This window comes from Lepisma saccharinum, chromosome 12 (assembly GCF_977018435.1).
Source record: "Lepisma saccharinum chromosome 12, izLepSacc3.1, whole genome shotgun sequence".
Lineage (NCBI taxonomy): Eukaryota > Metazoa > Arthropoda > Insecta > Zygentoma > Lepismatidae > Lepisma > Lepisma saccharinum.
The window spans coordinates 53883151-53908023 of record NC_139240.1 but is presented as its reverse complement, the minus strand read 5'-3'; the positions used below and the strand labels follow the sequence as shown (position 1 = coordinate 53908023).

General features: G+C 38.9%; 1 protein-coding gene across 1 annotated transcript; it reads right to left on the bottom strand.

Moving 5' to 3' along the window:
* Positions 1–1059: 1059 nt before the first annotated feature.
* Positions 1060–15465, bottom strand: LOC145996092 (cytochrome P450 6k1-like). The gene is made up of 5 exons (XM_083132347.1): positions 15366–15465; positions 12458–13395; positions 8562–8783; positions 4214–4465; positions 1060–1810 (listed from the first exon to the last, which is right to left on the bottom strand). The coding sequence occupies exons 2-5, from the start codon at positions 13374–13376 to the stop codon at positions 1635–1637; spliced, it is 1569 nt and encodes a 522-aa protein (XP_082988473.1). The 5' UTR covers positions 13377–13395; positions 15366–15465; the 3' UTR covers positions 1060–1634.
* Positions 15466–24873: the final 9408 nt, after the last annotated feature.

The window sequence follows — 24873 nt, the reverse complement described above, 5'->3', positions numbered from 1 at the left end:
ATGCTATGTCTAAGTTCGGGCCCCAATAAGCAAGCTCTAAATTTATAAAATTCTTCAAGAATAACAATGTTCCTCTGTACCCCAAAAGTTTTCAGTGAAAGTGCAGCCGTGTTACAGACCTTTAAGGTATTTGTAGACAACGTATGGATACTAAATATTGACTATAAATATCTACGATTTTTGTTAATTTCATCGACAGTGTTGCCATCGTAGAGAAATTTTCACTACTATTAGAGAATTAAAATATGCCCATTTTTTCAATGACATATTAAATAACTTTGTGTTACAGTCTTGTCCTATACTAATATTAGTTTACAATTATATTTACATATGTTCCGATATAGTTATTAATGCGCATATTCAATATGAACAATTATTCGGTCTTTCTCAATGAACAAGTGGCAAGGAACTTTCTTGAAGAGTTTTCAATCGCAAGTCGTTACTTCCTGGATCTTCCTTGCAAGATATATGTTTAAGTGAAGATACCCGTGTATCAATAATCAAAATAATTATAAAAATAATACTACAAGATTAATTTGGATAAATGCTATATAGTGTGCTGTTCAGATAATCTATCAATTCTAATAAGTGATAATTTGAATAACAGTTGAGAGATGTATAAAATTTTGGATGTTTGGATATCCGAGTCTTGTTTGTATTTACACCTGTCTTTTAAATTATCCATTTATCTGCCACAGCAGATATTCAAATAGCAGTCAACATAAGTTGTATGATACTTGCCGATCATGTACGTGATCTTCGTCTGGATATTCGGCAACGTACCCTGCAGATGTGGATATTTCGTTATCTGTCAAGCATAATATGCAAGTACCCCTCAACCCTATAGAGTGGATATCCATTAGCCGATTATCCTAATACTAGTGAACAATTAATTTCTGCATATTAAGTTAGGGGTTCAGAGTACAGTGGCGTCACTTCAGGACAGTTTTCAGAAAAAGGCGCATTTAAATAACTTAGTAGTATGTTTATTTGTTGGAGAACAAACGCAGTGAGCAAGTACTTGAAACTTAGAAGATATTTACTTCTAGAATTGATACTTCACACATCTAAGTTGTACAGTCATGCACAAAAGTACTTATCCCATAGAGCGTTAATTCCAGTAGTCTTATGGGGGAAGTATTTCTGTACATGTAACTCAATTTTCATCCAATGTGTAGTTAGCCCACTTGTGCCCTGAACCCCTCAATTAACAGAATTATACTGATTCGCTGTAGTAGGATTATCATATCCGCTACTTGGATAAAGAAAATAATGCACAAATAGGATCATTCACAAATGCTTTTTTCCTCAGAATGCCTTAACAACTGTCATCTTACAGTTATTGTTGTCTTCTGAAACAATATTTCAGGAGACATAGTCCGATTACTTCCGAAACAGCTTCCAGCTGACTGCGCAGGCTTGGCTAGTGAGCCTACCAACAGCCTCATACGCTGATTGGTTGTTGCAGGTTTTATGACTCTCACTCAAGCTACAAATGCAGAATTGCCAGGGATGTTATGGAAATAATTTCACTCTACCAGATTTCTATGATTCTTTCGGAGAGTTGTTGAGGTAAATTAATAAATGAGAGTACTCAGAGTCCTTGAAGCTCAGCAGAGGAGCAGTGACGGTGATTAGTGATCCCTGTCACGTTTTCCTATTTGCAGCCAAACGCCTCCCTTAGCGCCGAGCACCAGTGCTCTTGGCTCCAGCTCAATGGGTATCACGGTACGGTCACAAACGCTGAACGTGTGGTTGCGTAGGAGGTACACTAACCCTACTTTCACTTGCACCAAAGCAAATCTCATGCCTGTAAATAGAAAAAGAGACAAAATTATGATTACAGGATGGTTTATGGGATGAGACAATTCTTAATAGCCACTTCAAAGACTTCGAGTTTTTGTTTTCAGGCCAGGAGGAACAGTTTCAGTAGAAATGCCCTAAATTGCTCCTCCCCCACCGACCCTTTCCTGTGGAGAGATGATGAAAGAGAGGTCTGTATGCTGGATGGTTGCAGAAGGGGTGAAAACTTAGCATTCTCTTTGAAATATCAAACTTCTGATGGCGTAGGAAAGGCCATGAACGGAAAGAGGACACGTTGAAGAATTTATTCGTCGTCGGAAAAGTAAGAAACTCCCATTTGATCAGCCATAACTTGCAGTTGAAGTAGTTGCATCTTTTTCCTCCGTAAGGAATGCATGGGATTTTGAAAATACTTATTCATCATAGTTTTCAACTTGAGAAACCTGCTCTACCTGCAACATTGGGAGAAATTCATACTCGCTTGCATAGTCGGCGTTATTTTTAGTAGCAGCGTCCATTTTAACGATATTGAAATAAATGCAGGCCTGGTGCGAAACTGTAACTTGTTGTCTTCAGTCCACTTTATGCACAGATAGGCTATTTGGGACTGGACCTACAGTTTAAAGTAGAATTCGATCCACTATGTGCCTCCAGCGGGTAACGAACTCGGAACCCATTGATTACACGACGACTTGTAAAGGGTTTGACCATTCGTCCGGGAGACCGAAGTCCCCAGTTCGAGGTGCCAAACAACTCTACCGCTGGTCCTTTGGTTCAGGGTTCCGCGGCCGCCCGATTGGACGGTCGCCGGTCCTTGGTTCGCATCTCCGGTTTAGGAAACACGAATCCTACCACCAGCTAACGGTTTAATTCCAGGTTCGTGTCACCGGGTCGGTAAGCCACGTCGTGCATAAAGTGGTGCTGTTATTCATTTATAGCAATAATAATAATAATAATTATTATTATTGTAATAATAGAAAACTATAACCCTTCTGGTCATTGGAGATAAGCTATACAGCTTCAAACTCAGGACTAAAACTAAAAATATCGACCATACGAGGATATACATCTATACATATATAAGTGAATCAAGAACACCTGTAGGATAACGAATATATACGTGTATTCGGCAAAAATAAACACAACAATGATAATATAACACATTACTTGTACATATCCCCTCGCTCTCATTCCATCATGCACTCACACACACACGCTGCAGGGGTGAACACAAGATACCATTACATGATAAAATATCTAACCGCCTCTTTGGTTTATTTCCCGTGTACCTTCGAATATTTGAGATTTCTATTAGCACCTTAGGCTTGCTTTCAATGTAAATACGCGCGGCTAGCGCTCTGTCAAGTATGAGACGCGATTAGCTAGGCGTCATAGTTACCAAAAGGAAATAATAATTGACATTACATTTGTTGAGGCACTACTATACAAAAAGAATAAGCATACACTAAATGAGTGACAAGAGGAAATTAACTTGATTATAAGTACACGAGTGCTGATAATACAAACGACTGTAATATAAACTAGGATATATTAAAAATGATTAAGTCGGCTATACTAATTAGTACCTAGCTTTTCTGATACCTATATATATATCAAAGAGCACGGTAAAAAGTTAAAACAAACATATAATTAATCATATAAATACTTCCTATTGCTGGACAAGTAAAAGTCACCCTTAGTGTCAAAAATTCCACAACTCGGTATTGTTTTCCTACCCTCGCCGTCTAGAACCGAAAATCCAAGAAAAGCCAAAAAGCACAACTGGCTACAGAAAGTTGTTAAGAGTATTTACGAAATTCTAAAATACACTCACATAAACTACAAAAAAGACTGGTGACAAAAGTAATTGTCATAGACTTTACCACTACAACATCGAGAAGACCATAGCTACTACTAATACTGTTACTATTAACAATATGCTTAGTAGTTATTTTCTAGACAATCTTGCAGCCTGGTGGTGTAGTCGGTAGGTCACCTGACTGCCACACGGGAGACTGGGGTTCGATTCCCGGGGCGGCTGATTTCAGATTGGAATTCTTCCCATCAATGAAGCTCAAATGAACGACTCTGTGGTCCACCCAGACTCTAAAAATGGTATCCTGGGGGATGAAGACGGCCTAAGTGTGGTGCTGACCACATCACCCCCACAAATGTCGAAATTGTGATTGTGTGAAGCCTGCCTCCAATCCCCCTTCCCCCAGTGTACCTTCAAAGCATGCAGGAGGTACAAACAGTGTGCAGTTATGGAAAGAAATACTTCTCCCCATAGAGCCTTAATGCCAGTAGTCTTATGGAGGAAGTTTTTTTTTCCACGACTGGGGGCGCACAAGCTGATATAACGTTCAACTGTGATAATTAGTATCCAGAATCATGCACCACGGGTACTTACCAATGCATACCCTTGGTCCATCTCCAAACGGTAGATAGGTGAAGTGTGGTCTCTTGGCTTTGATATCGTCATCGAACCTATCTGGATCAAACCTGTCCGGATTGGGATAGTACTTCGGGTCGTAGTGAAGGGCTTGTATAGGAATCTGCACCCCGGTGTCTTTCTCTATGGTGACGTTGGTTCCAGGAATTGTGTACTCCTTGGTGCAAATGCGAGGAAGAATAGCGGCTGGGGGATATTTTCTAAGCGTTTCTGGAAAGAAGAAAACATATATGGTTACACATAGCTAATTCAATGATTTGATATACAGGGTGAGTCAAAAGTAAGGTTACATAGGGATTTTTAGTATATCTTCACTTTGTACACCTTCAACATCAATACATTTGTGCACGCGACTTTCAATTTCTCCAGAAGCTTTTGGAGAACGTCTGGCATAATCATGTCTGCAAATTACATAGGGTAGCCCGGGGCTATATCGATCACGGGGCTATATCGATCGACGAAAGAATATTTGATTCTAGCGCATTGTTAATGCTCGGGTTGGCAAACTGCATAGCATCAGTGGAGAAGGAGAACCTACACGGTTGAGATGCGCACGACATTGCTGCTGTTTGTAAATTAATGTGCCTGTAAAAAATTGGTTTTGGAAACGAGGTATGTACTCTGAATGTGCATTTTCGCATAGTTAAACAGGTAAGCTTCAGAACGTAAGCTGTACCAGCCACATTATTATTAGTAAGTGGGTATATGGAGCAGGTATATTAGTTGTTAGTCATACACGTTCGTGGCGCCAAAGTTGTATAGCGCAATGTAGCCAACCAATGAAAGAAATATCTGCTTTTGGGGCTTTTACGATCATTACGATCCTCTTCCACTTCACCATTCTCTGAAATAATCCCATCTCTCACCAAACAGTCAGAAAAGACAAAACGATGTAGAAGAAAAGTGGGAGCATGCTATCTGACGAGCATACGCCTGTAGGGAAGAAAATGAAAAAACGACAGCAAATTAAGAATGTCGGTAACGATGAAGACAATATCCCTTGCAGTTTTTGCGGTCAGTTTTACAACTCCAAAGAAAGTGCTGTTAAAGGTGACTGGATACGAGGTCAACGATGAAACATTTGGTTTCATGAAATACATATGTGACGGGGCTTTGGTAAGATACAATTCATTTGTGGATAATGTATCTAGACATTTTATTTTGCAAGTGATCAGAATAGCCCCGTCAATTATCAGAATTACCCCGTAGTTTAGGAAAATCTTGCAATGTGTAGTGTTTCAGTTTTTCCATTTTTACAACTATCAGAAATATAAACATATAATTTTAAATTGCGCACTTTGGTAGCCAACAGAATGGTGTTTCAGAATAAATTAACAGTTTTGGGAGGAAAAGTTTTTTTCAAATTTTTATGTACTGTTCAGTGTGAAATGATCGATATAGCCCCGGTCTACAGTAATGCGTTCCTTCAGGAGCTGGAAGTTCTGATTCTTAACTGAGTAGATAAGCGCCTTTAAATGACCCAAAGGTAACAATCCATGGCTTTAGGTCTGGAGACCGCTGTGGCCACTCAACGGGAGCATGGCAACCGATCCATGCACCAGGAAACTGGACATTCAACCATAGAAAACGAGAAAAGAAAACTTCCTATGTAACCTAACTTTTGACTCACCCTGTATTTAAGTCACTTTTCTGGCTAATCGCGAACATAGGAATGAGCTGCAAGGAGAATCACAAAGCGGCATTCTATAAAGGAAAACAGTTCATAGAAATTTAATCTTCATAATGTTTTTGGATTATTTAATCGTGAAATAAAATTCTGTAATGTTGAACATCATGAGTTTGTTTGTAACATTGTAAATTAGCATAAAAGATTTTGTGCAGTATTTGGCAATGTAGCAAATTTGCATATTCATTACAATCTCTGTGTTTTTACTTCATCACAATAGATGGCATTGCACGTAATACAATTGTGCTATTCTCTTATTACATGAAATTGTGCTGTCGTGTCCTTATTTTACATGTGCAAATGTACTTCAAGTCATAAGCTCGATCATATACAGGATACGCAAGGATTATGCTACACGTACGTGTAAAAAGCGAAATGTATACAAAATTCTTCTTTCTGTGATTACACTTAATAGGAAATTTACGTAACGAAAAATTAAGTCTCGTTGTGTTTCTTCAGTTATCTGCCGTCACTAAAGACACTCTGGGGCTCACCCATTCTCAAATCAATAGATAACAGGAAGTGGAGGGAAGGGAGTAAAGGTTGCCGGAGCGTGGTTCTGATAACATCACCAGAACACCAGTTCTGGATATCCATAGAATGTCCATTGATATTCATAGGACGTTGCGTTCAAGTGACCCAAGTCGCGCTGATGTCCGAAAAGTATCCAAAAGCAATCCGTAGAAAGTACAAAACATGTTCTAATATGACCCATGATATGCCCAGAATATGTACAAATATGATCCATAGAATGTCCAAACCATATCCAAAAATATCCAGAGAACGTCTAATTCATATGCTTCCTGGATATCATATGTGTGTCCTCTAGACGGACATATGGATATCCAGGGGATGTCCAATTGACGTCTACTAGACTAGTACGTCTACTTCGACACGATTTGGTTTCAATAGCAAAACAATTCTCTGGATGGAAAGTTTTCTCGCAAATAGAAAAATCTCAACGAAAGTAGGATGTTCACTTTCCACCGAGCAGTCAGTGTCTGCAGGCATTCCACAAGGCTCTATACTTGGCCCAAAATTATTCAACCTATTTATTGACGATATCACACTAATAAATTCAGATTTGTCGATTACTCTGTACGCAGATGACTGCCTTCTCGTCCATGTTGGAGATACGTACCTGGATGTAAAGGAGAAAATGGAAAACTCATTCCCCAAAGTATTAACGTGGTACAACATGAACAACCTGAAACTTAACGTTGCAAAGACGAAGGCCATGGTGCTTCACACCGGTAAGGGAATCCCGGCTAACACGATAGATATTACCCTTAATGACGCCAGAGTACCTTTGAGCAATCATTTAAAATATCTCGGAATCATTATCGACCCTCAGCTAAATTTTAATTATCAAATAAATAACTATATTCGTAGAATCTATCACCATATTTACATATTTCGAAAAATTCGTAAATATCTTAATAGAAATCTGAGTAGACATTTCTACCTTTCATTTATTCGTCCCGTATTCGAGTATGGTGCTAGTCTTATTTTTGGCAGTAACTTAACTCATCTGAAGAAACTTGAAACAATCCAAGGCAATTGCTTAAGAATCATACACATGCACCCCCAAGAATATAATTCCCAACAATTGCGCAAGATTTACAATATACCTACAGTCACTTCGAGAATACATTACATCTACTTGAATAAGGTATTCCATAGCATACATAACAAATCATCTCCATTGCATCAAAGGATTAAGCTCCGTTCTGAGTTCAGCACCCGAACACCAGATCGTCCTTACATAGAGACCTAGTAATCCCCAAACCCAACAAAAGCAGATTTGGTCAGAAGTCTTTCTCGTACCTAGCAGCGGTAACCTGGAATTCACTCCCAACGAAGGTCAAACTCAGTACCAGCAAAGCGCAGTTCTGTCGTCTTCTACGTTCACATGTCTACAAATTCTAACTCCAGTAATATTATTTTCAGTGCTTACCCCCCCCTCCCCACCATCCCCCACCAACACACATATATTTTAAAATTTTCATCCCTGTACTTCGAACAGCAATTCCATACACACTCATATCCAAACCCACACACCTTTACACTTTCTTTTCTTCTAAATGTGTATAACTCTCAAACTTTCTTTATTTCATTGCTACTATAGAACACTATATATACTAATGTAAATTCATCACATTTTCCTTAGATGTATCTCTTGCATATTTTTTTTACTATTAGTTATAGGGCATCAAGTCATTATTTGTATTAATTTTGTTCAAAATGAAATGTTGTATGGCTTAATTGTAACCCTATGGAAATAATAAATAATAATAATAATAATAATAATATCACGATGATATCCAGAACTTCGACACAAATATCACGAAGATATCCATAAGATGTCTCCTGGATATTTGATGCTGCATGGGAATTTATTTGAGTAAGTCACAAAGTAAAGCCTTTTTCGTATCTTATAATCATTTACTTTTTGATACATTACATCATAGCTTAAGTGTCGTACGATACGAGACTAGATCTCGGTTCTCCGTCGTTCCCGGTACTCTAGCGAGTACACATATTTCCAATATTCCACAAAATAACATTTGTTACAAGAAATTCTGGCTCTATTGAATATCTACCTTCGTAAATACGAACCTGATATGACGTTGTCAAGGTACCGCATCTCTTGGATAACATCGTACGTTAAATCTCCATCGCTTTTGTCCATAACTGCTTCGATCTCCTGAGCGAGCCTATCCTGCACATCGGGGTTCAGAGCGAGTTCATACAGAGCGAAGGAAATAGTTGTAGCGGTCGTCTCAAAGCCAGCGGTAAAGAAGTTCATCGCCTGGGCAGTTACGTCATCATCAGTCAGCTCTGAAAACGAACAAGAAATATTTATATTCAGTCTCCAATTGGAGATAAGATCAATTTTCAATGTTACCTTATGGCCATTCTTTTCTATACTGTTTCATCCTTGATGTTATGCAACCAAATGCACCATGGCGTTGCGCACGATGTATAACTTCTAGGTTAAGTGCTTAAATACGGAACAACATTGATATGAATACAAAATCCAAACAGACGTATCTACACCATGGGCCAAAAGTGTCGAACGGCTACCTTTCATAGTGCAAGGACGTATTATACGCAAATTAAATTGACGTAAGAAAGTTGTTGTAGTTTGAGAGGGGTGTATATCCTCCTCACATATGTGGTCCCGTGTTCGAATCCCTGCCTGGGCATGGATGTTATTTGTGAGCGTCCCTTCATCAATTTCATCATATCATCGCTCATCCTCATCTTCGCGATTAGCCAAAAGTGGAAGAAAGGCGAGGTAAAATAAACCAAATCAATCCCCACATACGTTTTGCGGTAATAGGTCGTCTGTTTCCCGATAGAGGTCAGTCAATTCTAATATTGATGTTAGGAATCAGGATTTCCGATGGAGCTCAACATACCGAGAAATTCGACCATTGAGAGCTGCACTGACATTTTTCTTAAGGTATACTTGGCCTGTTTCGCCCATTAATGTTTCTTGTACAGTTCAATACAGTTTCTGCATTTTCTTTCACAATAATATCAATATTCGATCGTCACTTTTGTGTCACCCTGTAGTGTTTCAATTATAGAAATTGTTTTGTGCACCGAAACTTAATAATTATTTAAAGAATTAACCGTACGTAAAAGGCTGCCTGTTACGTATATATTTTCAAAATGACCACAATATCGCATATTTTGTGCATTTCTATTTTTCTTATTCTATGTAGCTATTTTACTTCCTTAGTTTAGTCCCGACCAAGGCCGTATCCAGGGGGTCCGGACCCCCCAAATTCCTTATTTTTTTGTGGATTCTGAAAATAACATCCACTAAGGTTTTTTTAAACTGTTTTGGTACAGTAAGTGAAGTTGTGCTTTTTTTAAATAATAAACTCAGAGTTGAAATACTAAAAACAAATACATTGCATTATGTACCAGACATTACAAAAAAGAAACCATTGTCAATGTGTGAAACTCAATTCCTAGAAAAACATCATTCACTTCATGTTTTTGTTAAATTTCTTCAACCTTGTCAGTTAAATGGAGTTTTCCGGATGAACCATCCCAAGCAAGTGATATTCTAGCCGCAGTTGAAAAGAAAACTTTTGGAATCGTACTCCTTATCTGTAGAGCCCTCATTAGAATTTAGCCTTTGTTCTATCTTAACCAAGGAATGCCATAGAACTGCTTTAGAGACTTCGTGAAATTTCAAGTGAAGAGTTCAGTGAAACATTTCATACTGCTTCTGAAAAGCGTCAACAGACATTCAATTCTGAAATTACAATTTAAAGAATAACAGAATAATAATAATAATAATAATAATAATAAACGAGATAACTACCATCGTATTATTATATAGGGGGACACGCGATTGGTTTTGGAAGATTGGCAGCCTTGGTTAGACCCCCCAAATTTTCATTCTGGATACGCCCATGGTCTCGACGACGAGAATGATTACATGAAGTAAGCGAGGAAACAAATAGTACTTTAACCAGGATTCAAACTCAGGATTCCTGGGTTTGTAGCACAGTAGGCATGAAAAAGTAAGTATTGGAATGTAGGGAGTGGCACTTTTAGAAGAAACTCAAGTGTCAACCTTACTTTCAAGGTCCTGTCATCTGTATCCTCAGCCAGTATAAATTAAAATAGATGGCCCTTTTTATGGCGCTTAAAATTAAGCTAAAACAGATCGCTATCTTTATGACGCTCGCCTCCCCGATGGCGTCGTTGCCTTGTAATCAAGGCGTCCCGGGTTCGATACCCGATGGAGGCACATAGTGGTTCGGATCCCACTTTAAACTGTAGGTGCAGTTCCGCAGAAAGTGGACTTAATACAGCAAATCAATCAATCAATCTTTATGACGCTTAAAATTAAGCAACCTCCTTCGAATTACAGTGTTAAAACCAACTAGAAGCTTTCACTCAACCTAACGAAAACAGTTAAAGGGCTCGTGTGTAAAACATGGTAAATGACATTTTGGTAATTTTTTAGTTACACAGAAAAATGTGCAATCCTTCAATTTTCGAGTGAAATTGCCATGTCATACAATTTGCATTGGACTCAGTAAAGCCTTCTGAAATTAGTAAACACAACACGAAAACAATTTATCTACAGTACCTATAGCTTCTAGTAACTTTTTTTCTTAATGAACTCGGAAATTACCAAAATGTCACCATGTTTTACCAGCCCTTCAGTTAATAAAGTCCCCCTACAAATAATAACAATCCTGTGTTATGTTCAGTGATGTGCGTCTACGCGTAAACAACGATAGTGTACATTTTACACATAGACTATTTTATACACGTAGATTACGTAATCTGTGTAAACAACATGGCCAAAAGTGATAACTTAGCAAAGGCCGCCGTGGAATTAAAAGAAAATTATACTGCGTATCAGTTGCTGATGTGTGAGGAGAACTTTTCATACTGTTTCTTCCAAATTCGAACAATTTCTCACCTAGAAAGAAACCTAATATAGGAAATATTATAGTGTTTTATGGGGGAAAGACCACTCTTGCCTCAGGACTGCCATCTGTTGTTGTTCTTTGCATACTATTTATCTCTCTTCCAGAGTTGATGATAGAACAGAAGAGAAATTGTGTTGTATATAGGGTTCTTTTCATTTCGTTAGGAACTAATATAGTTGAAAATGTCACTTTCCTTTCATGAAACCCTTGAAAATTAATTTTAATGCACTTTAGATTGTCTACGTAGTCTATGTAAACTACAACCCAATGTAATCTACGCGTAGATTACGTGTAGACAACGCATGTAGACGTAAACGTATAGTCTACGGCACATCCCTGAACAACATGGCCAAATGTGATAACTTAGCAAAGGGCGCCATGGAATTAAAAGAAAATTATACAACGTATCAGTTGCAGATGTGTGAGGAGAACCTTTCATACTCTTTCTTCCAAATTCGAACAATTTCTCACCTAGGAAGACACCTAATGTAGGAAATATTCTAGTGTTTTATGGGGAAAATACTACTCTTACGTCACGACTGCCATCTGTTGTTGTTTTTGCACACTATTTATCTTCTTCCATAGTTGATAATAGAAGATAAGATAAATTTTGTTGTGAATAGGGTTCTTTTAATTTCGTTAGGAACCAATATAGTTGAAAATGTCACTTTCTTTTCATGAAACCCTTGAAAATACACTTTAGATTGTCTACGTACTTCATGTAAACTACAACCCAATGTAATCTACGCGTAGATTACGTGTAGACAACGCATGTAGACGTAAACTTATAATCTACGGGACATCACTGGTTATGTTGAATTATGTTGAATTTACAATGTGAATTTATGAACGTCTAAGGAGAACAACTGACAATCGTAAAAGTAAACACTTAGTAAACCGTTGCTGAATATGTATAATTGAATATGGAAATGTTAATATTGGAATCTAGTTTTACATTTAATTGAACGTTAGGTTTCACCCCACATGCACAGTGCAATACCATTAATCCACCATTGCTTTTCAAATAGTTAGTAGGATACTTACTTTCAATATTCTCATCAACAGCATCTGGGTCCAGGCGGGATCTGGTCTTATCGTCTTCCAGGTACCCTTTCTTCTTCAACTCCATCAACAGATCCAGGAAGTCATTTCTGGAAACTCCATTCTTCTCGCGATACTCCATGGTGGTCTTCACAACCCTCCTGAAGAAGTTAGCCACGACAGTCGGCGTCAGCTGAATCCCCAGATGGTAACCAAGCTTCGGTATGAACATGTAGACGAACACCTTGAAAGCTATAGCGATACCTGGGGTCAGCAACTTCTTCCCCATCACCCTGAACTCATCTTCCGGATCCTGAAGGCAATCGGACTGGATACCAAAAGCACACGAAGCTATCACATTCGTTGTGAACCTAGCAACAAGATCCTTGACCTCAATGACCTCTCCAGCATTGGCAGGTTCTGCAAGATGAGCCTGCAAATCCTCACCGCACTTGCGAATCAGGTGATACATTCTCTTGATCTTTCCCGAGGTGAACGTCGGGGTTAGCTTCACTCTCATGTTCCTCCATCGTTGACCCTTCATGACGAAGAGGCTCTTACCCTGAAGAGGCTCGGTTTCTTCATTGATGGAGAATCCGTGGTCGTGAAAATGGCTGAAGTCCTTCACCAGGATGGTCTTGATGAGGTCAGGGTCCATAACCATAAGATTAGGAGCGTGCATCATGAATATACCACCGAACTTCTCTCCAGGTAACTGGTTGTACAGGTCTACCATCTGGAGCGAGATGTGCTTGCCTTTCCACAAGGAAGCGCTGATGTTTCCAAAGAGTACCACTGGCTTGACGTATGGCACTCCCCTCTTCTTCCAGTAGTTCCTCTTCCTCAAGAAGTCCACGTAGACAAAGCCTATGAGGACCAGAACGAGAGTGAGGGCCACAAACAGCCAATCCAGAAGCCACATATTGATGACACGTAGATACCTGAAAGTAAGGATACAATGCAAAACAACTAGTGATGGTACTGAGGCGACAGACATTCTTCCTTCCATATCGAGAAAGAAAGACTTGACTTATTATGTTAACTAACTCGGTGTCATCCATAAACCCGAAGGTTAAATATCCTCAGAAACACATACCAGGTGGTCAGAATTGAACTAGCACTACCAGTGGCATAGCGCAGTGCCCTGTGAGGCCCCCTGCAACTAAAATATTGGGGTCCCTTAGTAAAAATAAATATATATATATATATCATCGATGACGTCAGAGGGTAAAGGACGTAGAACAGTTAGCTTTTGAAGTGTTCAACACTTAAAATAAAACACTGTAGCAAAAAAATCGAAAATAATCTGTAACACTTAACAGGTGTGGACTATGTGGGAAATTTGTCTCAGTTCTTATTTGAATATAAAAAGGATTGGGCCCCCTTTGAAAATATTTGGTGGGACGTTACATTTTAAGTACCACACATAAAACTAATATTACTGGTAAAACCCATGAATTACCAACTTTTCTTGTATGTGTTGTAATAAAAAAACAGACTGTCCGAGCAACTAGAATCTTCCTATTGGATTCATAACTGCAGATAATTTATGCTTTAAAAGATTCCGACAAACGGTATGTCTATAAAGATGTGAGATGAGGGATTTTTTTTCATATTTTAGGCGACCTGCGATCAAGTAAATTAATACGGCATTTCGGAGGGCCCGCAGGTTAAGTTGCCAGGGCCCCTTTGATTGAGCCAGTACGCTCCTGCTTATTATCGCAGACATTGTCTTCTGATATGCTACTGGGAACCCACTCGACCAGATTCCACATAAAAATAAATAAAACAGTCATGAAGTTATTTGTGCTGATACGTATTTGTGCTGTGCTAACTTCACCGATCGGGCGTTTCTATTTAGTGCTCACTCAGTGAATTTCGAGCTCAAATTCTGTCATTGTTGACCTATACTTTGTCTCTTTCGTATTTTAAAAAAAATAACCGACACTATGTGTTGCATATTATATAAAATTTCAGGAGCGCAGGGGCGGCCGCTACGCCACTGAGCACTACTCAGAATCCTCGGAAGCCCGTTCGTAGCAACGGATTGCGATGATACTTGGTATACATGCTATGGAGACCATTTGGAAGCGAATGCTGGCGAAATAAAAATAGTTCAAATTTTCACCACCAGGTGGAAATATGGCGGTTAGAATTAAGATCTCCATTCTCAGAAGCCCGTTCGAAGCAATATATTGCGGTGAAACTTGGTAAATAGAGGCTACGGAGACCATGGTGAAGCGAAAGCTGACGAAAAATAGTTAAATTTGCGCCACCAGCTGGAAATATGGTGTTTATAATTAAATTATCCCTACTCAGAACCCTTTGGAGCCCGTTAGAAGCAACGGATTGCGGTGAAACTTGGTATAGATTCTATGCAAAGCGGAGACCATGGGGAAGCGATTGCTCATGCAAAAATAGTCCAAATTTTCACCACAAGGTAGAAATGTGGCGTTTTTGTTTTAAGTCCACTTGATGAACAGATAGGCTAACCGGAACTGGGCCTACAGTATAAAGTTGGATCCGAATCATTATGTGCGTCCACCGGATATCGAACCCGGGACCCCTTGATTACAAGGCGACTACGTTATCACTACACCATCGGGGAGGCACAAAATTCATGAATTACTTTCCGAAATGACATGAAACTGTTCTTAAACGTAAAACGCTACATTTTTAAGGCAACCCTCAGTTTTCTTATTACACATAGTGTTGGAAAAATTGTAAAACTAATTTCCGAGCTGGCACCACTGTTCAAGGAGCTTCGGTTCGATTAACAGTGATTTTAAAAAAAAACTCTAGACGAGGCAACACTGCACCGTGTTTCTTTACCCAAAATGACACTCCTTTAACACATTTATAACAAAGATTACCCTTGAAAAAGTCATAACGTAAGAAAAAGTATACTTACAGAAGTTGCTGGTGCAATATTCTGTAGACACGCTGCTTAAATCCTTTTCACCATCTAGCTGTTTCACACAGTCGCCTCTAGCTGCTCAGCTGTTCGAGCTGAGAGTACTTACGTCATATCATGATCAGGGCAGTGTTGCCAACTGGGAAGTGCATACAAATCTTTGACGGATGAAGAGAGGGAATTCTCACTTTATGCAGGCTGAGTAATCAGCGTAGATCTCTAGAGATAGATTCGTGCACGTGATTTCCCCAATCGGTAACTTATTGGAATATAAAAATAAGAAACAGAAACAAGCCGTTTAACCTGTTTCAAGATAATAAGCAGTAAGACGTTATATCAGCGTGTGCAGATAAGCTTATTGCTTTGAGAATATCCGATGCCGTCATGGTAACGTCGTCGCTTCATAATTAAGGGATCCCGGGTTCGATACCCGGTGGAGGCACACATTGAACCGTAATTCCTATCTCTATTAGCCTATCATGCTTAGACTTGTATCGAGAACTCTAAAACATCTTTTGATTAAGATAAGGAGACCGAAAAAGAGGCACAGAATAACCAGAAATAGGATACAGATATAAGCAACCATATTCCGTTTCCTTTTGAATACTTTCTCAAGACTCATGAACCTAGTATTGGTCATTTACTTCAGGATTTTGCAACTCTGACCCACGAGCTGTCATTTCCCTCTCTCTCTCGGTGGCCTTGGGTTTCATCATGTAAATAAACCCAACCCATCGGCTTCACCAGTGTTGCTTGCTCTATTTTCAGAACGGTCTCTTAGTTCCTGTCAAACAGCATTTTCCTTTTACCATGAAATGAGCAAAGTAGACCGTTCATTCCTGTTTCTATGGATCACAAGCTTCAATGCGATGACCTGAATTCACTTTTCTTCAGTTAGTAGTCATCGCAACAGTCAAATATTCCATTACTTGCTCGTGCGGTGATTCGTATGTATAGCGCCCCTTCTCTCTCTCCCCTTCTTTGTATCTTTCCTTTCTTTCTTCTCTCTCTCTTTATTTCCATTATTTCTCTCTTCCTCTCCTCCTTTCTCTCTCTCTTCCTATCCTCCTTTCTGACTCTTTCTCTCTCTATTTTTCCTTTCTTTCATTCTTTCTTTTTTCCTTCTCTCTCTCTCTTTCTCTCTCTCTCTCTCTTTTCCTTTCTGGGGATTCGTATGTATAGCGCCCCTTCTCTCTCTCCCCTTCTTTGTCTCTTTCCTTTCTTTCTTCTCTCTCTTTATTTCCATTCTTTCTTCCTCTCCTCCTTTCTCTCTCTCTTCCTCTCCTCCTTTCTCTCTCTCTTTCTCTCTCCGTCTCAATCTCTCTCTCTCTCTTCCTTTCTTTCATTCTTTCTTTTCTCTCTCTCTTCTTCATTCTTTCCATCTTTTTTCCTTTCTTTCTCTCTTTCTTTCTCTTTGGAGGAAGAAGGAAAGAGAGAGAGAGAGAATGGACTCCTTTTTAAAAGTGAAATGCGGTTTGTAAATACCCCAGAATCAACAACTTGTAGACCGAGTTTGCAACTCTGTCCTTAGATAAATCTCTTCTACACTCTGTCCCGGGAATCTGTGGAGCAAGGCCGCTCTTAACGATAGAGAAGGGGGGAAAGCAAGAGGGCGGAGCAAATCAGAGCGCGCTGCTGTAAACTACTGGTAGCTGCAGTCGTGTTTTCCTCTCCATGCACGCATTTCCCCTCTCACGCATTCATTGGACGAGCCCTCTCGTGTCACAACTTACGCAGAGGACTTGTTTTCGGTCGCTTAATCCAGAGATTACAGTCAAATACCTTTAGTTCTATTTCGTCCAGAGGCCCGGGGATGTGTTCTTTGTGAATGTCAATTTCATCACACAATTTCATCATATCATCACACATCCACATCTTCGCGATTAGCCAAGAGCGGCGGAAAAGCGTACTGACTGTTGCTTTTGTTCTATTTCGGTTATTTTACATTTATTTTCTATCTCTTGTATTAATCGCGACGATAAAGATGGATGATGATCCACTGTAGTCTCATACATTTTAGTCAGGTGATATTAAATACAATCATGGAGGTCCAGATGGGAACATGGAAGCTGCTATCCCCATGACAAATTAATCTCGCCCCAAAAATTCAATCCAGACACAGTAATTTTCATTAATTATGATAACGGATTGATAATTACAAGTAACACTAAAGATTACTGTAGAAATGCCAATTTGAAGCAGGTTTATTGAGCGAAAAGTTCCTCGCTTGCCTCCCGCCCCCTGGATATTATCCAGCAGACACCTCTGCATACAATATAACTGAAGTAATCAAGGGGTCCCGGATTGATGCCCGGTGGAGGGACATAGTGGTTCGAATCCCACATTAAACTGTAGGGCCAGTCCCGATTAGCCTTACGTGCATAAAGTGGACTTAAAACATCGCCGACCCAATATAAAGGCGAGAGCGGGGCTAGCATCTCATTTTGACTCCGTCTGCGGACGAGAGAAGTAGGGCTCTGCCTACGGGCAAGAGGTAAACTCCTCCTAACAGGAGAGAGAAAAACATATCCCACTCCGCTTTCGGGCGAGAGATATTTAGGCAACCAGAACTTTTTCTTTCATAAAACCCCGTCATCTCGACGTTGGGGATGGTAACAGCGAAACCCCGTCTCCTCGATGCTGGGAAATTCGCTTCTTAGAATATATTGCTTAGTATTTGGCCTGTTACTCCTACATATAAACAAAAAGCTGTTTCCAAGGTTACACTAATCTTTCTCTTTTAGATGCTTTGTTTATAAACCCTTTGTGATTGTTTTTCTAACAAGACTACTAGGTATCATATACAAAGTTGTATGGGTTTATCTGTTCCCTTTTCTTTAAGGGTTAAAAGTTTTATAGGTCAACTACAAAAGGCCGTAACTATATAGAGAGGTCCAAATATGAATATATATATATATATATATATATATATCTGTATCTGTGAAACTATAAGTTGGATGTATAAAACTACTGTAAAAGGGTCTAAGTTCAGTTCTTGCTTAAGTTTGTGATGAAATAAACCTTTACATGTTTTAGTTAATTTTGAGTTGTCAATGAACTTAACTGGTCAACTACGTCATAGTCCACTAAGTGCTACATACACCCGAACCCTGAGTGTAAATAGAGTCTCATGCCACCGCTGGAGAAAAAGGTTAGCATTATGGGTAGACTTGTAACACTTAGCTAACTAAGCTATTGGTCATCTTTCCTCCTCCGAAGGACGTTACAAGCTGCATGATGTTTTATTACTATTATTATTATTATTATTCCAAGACTTAGCAAACGTATGCGAATGTAACCAAAATGTAGAAAATAATGAAAATATGACATGTGAAACAAGATAAGCATTGTTTATATGTGCTCTAAGCATATAGGTGCGTTTCATGTGACGTTACGATTCGCACCGCCGCCATGTTCGCTAAACTTATCGAAAGTATCAGCACCTTTCTCCCAAAAAGACAAGGAAACACTACTTGCAAGTACGATTAAACACACCAGTTCAATTCATTTGTACCAAACTAAAAGTCTCAGAGAAATGCGATACATGATCTTAGCAGAGAGGAAATTTTCACTTCGCACTCTGTAATGTTGGCACGATTTATTCTCGCCAACCAGTGACGGCGACTTCTGATCAACAGTTATCGAGACCTTGAACATTCTGTGTCGTGAAGCGTTCGTTCTTTTTCGGAAAATCTGAGAATAAACGTGAATTTCTGTATAAACAATGTACCATCTTAACGAGTGTCTGCATCAAAAGGCCACTGTAAAAACAATGACGATATCAGGGTTCGAAATCCTGGGGTAAACAGGGGGATATTTCCCCCTCACCAACAATCGTGACCTCAAAATTTCCCCGCACCAAAAATATCCGGGAGGGGGGAGTTTTTGTTATAACAACAAGACATAGACATACGCAAATAGTTTTGACTTCAAATATACTTACTAAGGATAATATCCAAAACGCACACAAAGTAGTTTCTCTCTCTTTCTTTCAAGAGATCATGACCATATCTACACCAAAAACATAAACATTGGTGAGGTCTTGCCCGGTCCCCTCGGAACTTCTGGTTTAGGCCAGTCCCCGTTGTTTCCAGTACAGATTCACCGGCATAAGAAGTAAGAAATGGGCGCTTGTTTTCATAAGTTGTGCGACGATAGTCAAGAAAGGTATTTGTTAAAGTTCTACTATGAAGGAGTGGACGTCTAGAATCCGTCGGATGATCAACTGCAGAGCAGATTATTAAAATATGACGTGTCTTTGTGGCCGCCAGTTGTATAGCACACTACGTACATACAAGTATCTCATGTACACGCACGACGAACTTTTAGATATATTCAATTATTTTGTAAGTAAATGGAAAAGTGAGGGAAGGATAATTCTATAAAACTAGTGACATTATAAAGTATGCTTAAGTGAGTCTTTGCCAACAAATCTGCAGAAGTAATGACACATAACAAATGCTAGTAAATATATGTGCTTTCAACGTCGCCTTTCCGCCTGAGGGATTTAGGGAAAACCTATGATATGGCATGCCACTTTCACTTGCACGAATTTACTTCAAGCAACAAGGGAGTTTTCAGACTGAAGCGACAAGCGATATCGGGATTTCGCACATAAGCAGTCGATCTAAAGCAAACCATTCACCAGTCACGCTTGCACAAATAACAGGCCGGGGCAACACAATGCACGGTATTCATAAAACTGCCCAGTCCGAACGACAGTCCTGCAATTTGTCGTTCGGAAGGTCTTGTTTATTTCTTAATGTTATAGCAATTCTATGTTGCTGCATCTTGAAAATACTTTCCTTCGGAAAGTTGGGAACCAAGTTTCTTTCTGTGTGGGCTCTTCTCTCCCCAGCCATTGAGGGACCAGGACGAAGGAATGCGAGAAGTGACAAATGAGCCAGCCCTGTATCGCTTCGACTGGACACGGTCCATCGTCGCCGAACTAATTTATGTAACATGTGGCAGAAACTGTAGGATCCAGAGAATGACCAGGATATGCTGTTCTCACGGTTTGGTGAAAACAACGCCGGACAATCTCATTGGGCCAGGGGGACACGTGATCCAGCAAAAGCTATAGTTTTGGGGATATAGTTTGGAAGAAAGGACTGTGTGACGAGACTTGAAATAGAGAGTGCGCCAGTAATTTACACGGTAGAGTGTGTGCATAAGAGTTCGAACCCGGGACAGTGTTGTGCTATGAGTATACAGTCGTGTGTGGCGATAAGCGCCAATCATGTGTAACAAGTGTATCCTTTTGCTTGTGTAAGTATGTTAGGTTTATGTCTTTATTAATTAAATATGTTAAAAATCTATAGTTGTTTCCCTCATGTACAAGAGGTAGATATTAAGTATCTGATCATTGGTAAATGCAACGGGTAAACAAGACCAGGTAACGTTAGGTCGAGCTCTTGGCTCATAAATTCCCCTAGCTTCCCTGGCCGAATCCTGGAACGGACCGTTACTAAACCACCAAATCTGTTGTATATGGCCATGCCCTTGAACAGGGACCTAAATTAATCAAAATTCGACCGTTGTAATTAACATGATCAGGTCTTAATTTGCCGTCTGTTCGGGAGTGTTGCATGCACGTTATCCTCGCAGCATGTAGAGGAATAAAACAGGCGATATATAAGGAATGAGAATAGGGAGTGACCCAATTAAAATTTCTAAATATTAATAATTCGCGAGATGTGGTACAATTTTCAAATTTAAATAAGATTTTTTTCACGGTTAGAGAAGACTTAACTAATCAATCATCAAAATTTTATGTCCAGAATTCGCACCATGGACGCCGATCTTGCGAAACTTATCAGGGAACAAATTGAAGCTGCTCTCTCTCCACTTAAAGAATTTATCCAACAGCAAATTTCCGAATTGCGCAGTTCAGTCGAGTGCTCTAAAGTAGAACAGGATGAAAGGATGCAAGAGTTAGAGGGTAGAGTACAAAAGCAAGTTGACAATCAGGAAACAAAAATCAAAGAGATTGAAATCAAACTAAATGAAATACATGAGAACATTACAGGGAAGAATGATAATCCAGGCTTGAATCGGAAATTAGATGTCATTGATGATTCGGTCAAGGAATTAAAATTAGGATTAACAAAGCAGGGGGACACCAACGAGGAAATTCAAACAAAAGTAACAACATTGGAAAAAAGCCAAAGCAAACAAAGTGAACATTTATTGGAACTTGCCAGTGAAATTGAACATATAGATGGATCGATCTGCGAATGTTTTCAATTAATAAACGAAATTGAAACTCAAAAGGAGCCAGAAAATTCTCCGCTAATGAACACACAAGTAAATGTGTATGAATTGGATAACAACACTGCTCACAAGTCAGCATGTGGATGCAGAAGTCCTAGTGAAAGTAAATATTATACTATTAATAACAGGGATGTTCCCCAGTTAGGAGCGGTTACTAATGAAATGGTTTACTACAAAGGAAACGATAGGGATAGGAACTTGATGGATAATGAAGAGATGGGAACCAGGCAAATAAACATAAGAACGTCAAAACCGCAAAGGGGCGCTGGCCCTGTGGCAGGTAGCCCTCCAAGCTCCCCTAGGGTTAATTCACGCTTTCCACCGTATAACATGGTCAGCAGAGAGGGGAGAGAACACAACAATGGTAGACAGTGGGGGAGAAATTTCGGAGATAGACAGTCTGATCGGAATTTCAGAGGAACCGATGGACAGAATAGGTGGATTTCGCCAAGGAGATATGACAATTTGCAGCAGACAAGAGAGCGGCGCCCTATTTCCCCACAAAGAAATTTTGAGGCTGATCGCGTTGGCTATAACCATAGGCAAGCAACAGTGAGTGCACCTAAGAAACCGCCCATATCTGAAAACGCATCGGGTGGGCCACTCCATGATCATGATCCCGCCAGAAATAGCCCTTTATTAAACTACCAAGGGACCCTTCCATTTCAGTCATAATGGAGGAGCCAACACAAATATTGTAAATAATTCATGAAGTGTTAGTTAAGCTAAGTTAAGAATTTTTTCTATGTGCCAATTGCGTTATTTTATCAAGCGAAATTAATTAAGTGCTTATTGCGTCCGCTAAAGTGATATTAAGCGAGTGATTAGTGTGTTTTGTTTAACTGATAGTGAGTGTACGTGAGAGTGTCGTAATGTTTTTAATGAGTAAATATTATCAGAGGTTAGTTTGTGCGATGAGTGAAGATTTAATTAATACTAAAGAAATTTGTATAACAGTCTATTAAGTGGTTACCCGTAATCCAACAGTTTGATAATTAAACGCTGTGAAAAGGAAATATTCAGTACATGAAAAAGTGAACTTTGATTAAGAGTTAAGAAATGTGTGCATATTTTTAATTTTGAAAGCTGAGGTAATGTGAAAAATGTGATGCTGTGACATTCAAGTGAAATTTAAGTTTAATGTGAGACGACGTGATGTGAAATAGTTAAAAAGCAACAAGTTTATTTTATTGTGCCCGCCAGGAAGGCGATGAGTTTATTTTATTGTATCCGCCAATGGGCGATGAAGTTTTTATATTGTATTAAGTCCGCCAATGAGCGATGAAGTTGGTTTTATTAGTACCGCCAGAGTGCGAAGAATTATTATTATTGTGTCCGCCAGAGAGCGAAGAATTATTATTATTGTGTCCGCCAGAGAGCGAAGGGTTATTTTATTGTGTCCGCCAGGAAGGCGATGGGTTTATTTTGTGTGCGAGTTCCGCTGGTAGGAACGATGCTAAGTAGGGATATTTTACTAGAATAGGGGGGACATACGACGATTTTTGTTTCAGGATGAATAAGTTACATGCTGAAATGTGCTTCAATTATAATGTCGCAAATGGAAAATTATATTATTAGTCAATTTGAACAGTGCACAATGTCATAAGATAAATGTAATTTGTTTTATTTTGCTTGAGGTATGCTCGGCAGTGAAAATTAAAAGTTGGAAGTATTTTATAGTTTCTTATATGCAGCGTCAATGAATTCAAATTTACTATTAAAAATTAGATTAAGAAGGTCTAGGGTCCACCATAAATTTGTCAGTGGTTACAAAGGTTTCATTTATTTAAAGATTCGGGAGAAGAGAGGTGTTGGATACATTGGTAAGAAAAAGGAGAGGAAGAAGAAAGGGTCTTTTAGCAACCATCCCTCGCAGGTCAATGTTTTTCTTTCTCTCACAACGCACTCGTACTCACAGCACATGGAAGGAAAATGATTATTATTTGTTAAAAATATATATAACGCAGTTGGTACGTACTATTTCGCTAGTAAATGTTTGAAGTTATCATATAATTAGTTACTTTCTTTTATTTTTGTGATTTTTATTATTATTGTGTGTGTAAAGATAGCACGGTCCTGGGAGGCCAGGTTTATGGCTTTTCAGGCAAAAGAGGAGAAGTGTCCCGTTTAGTAAACACCCCTCCCCCTGAAGGGTAGGAATGGTCAGTCAGCTGAGGTGGCCGAAGTGAAGGTCACAGCGACGATAAAAAGGGATGTCTACCCTAGTGACACAGTTTCCTTGAAGAGCACATCTGGCTCGAAGGATAGCATTCTGGTTCAAAGTGTCATAGTTAAATATAATCAAAGTTATATTTTAAGTGTCATATTATTTTAATTTTTCAATATGAGGATATTCATATTTAGCGTTTTAATTTTAAGGAAATTATGTAAATTGCTTTCAACTAAAACTTTGAAAGGACAATCTCTTCTGATCTAGTTAACTACCTATATTTAGTGTTGCGACATGTGTTGTTCAATTTGATTTCCAGCAAAGATAATTTTCTAGGATTTGTTAGAGGGATCTTCACTGATAGCCAGGCTATTTTATTCTACAAAATTGGAAAATAGGAAAGAAGGTAATCAGTAAGTTGGTCAGTAAAAAAGAGCGAGGAGACGTCGGAAAGAAGGTAATTTAATTTTGTAGGTAATCATATTTTTTTAGTATTTTGATTTGAAAATAAATAATAATTGTTATTCTAGAAAATAGTTAGTAGTGGCTAGAAGAATGTATTTCAGTAGTACTATGGTTATTACTTTATAAACAAGTATCGATAGGGATTGCTTAGAGTATTTTTTATTGCTTGAGTATTACTTCATATCTTTATTTATTTATGCTAGACATTTGTATTGAAACTAACATTGCCTATGCTGCATTATGCCAAATGAGCATGCATTTCCTGACACGTTTCTCAAAGCATGAGCTGCACGTGATTAATTACTAATTGGTGAGAGAGAAGGTGAAGTAAGAAAGATAAATTTAGTGTTAGGTCGAAAATGATCAAATGATCAAGAGAATTTTATAGAGTTTTATGACAAAGAAGTTAGCATAGATATTTTCATATTAAATTCTAAATACCATTTCTTATATATAAGAAAATGAGTTGATGTGTGTTTACACTTGATATTTATAACACTTACGTTGTGTGACGATGTTATGAAATTTAGTCCGTAAGATGATTTACGTAACTTTCATTGATAAATAAATGCACATATACGTTATTATTTGCAAACT

Bases quoted from the DNA above. Each gene is read 5' to 3' on its own strand.
- LOC145996092 (XM_083132347.1), bottom strand. From the start codon at position 13,376: ATGTGGCTTCTGGATTGGCTGTTTGTGGCCCTCACTCTCGTTCTGGTC. The intron at 4,466-8,561 runs GTTCGTATTTAC...TCTTCTTTCCAG, and splicing joins CCTTGACAACGTCATATCAG to AAACGCTTAGAAAATATCCC. The intron at 1,811-4,213 runs GTAAGTACCCGT...TTCTATTTACAG, and splicing joins TGGACCAAGGGTATGCATTG to GCATGAGATTTGCTTTGGTG.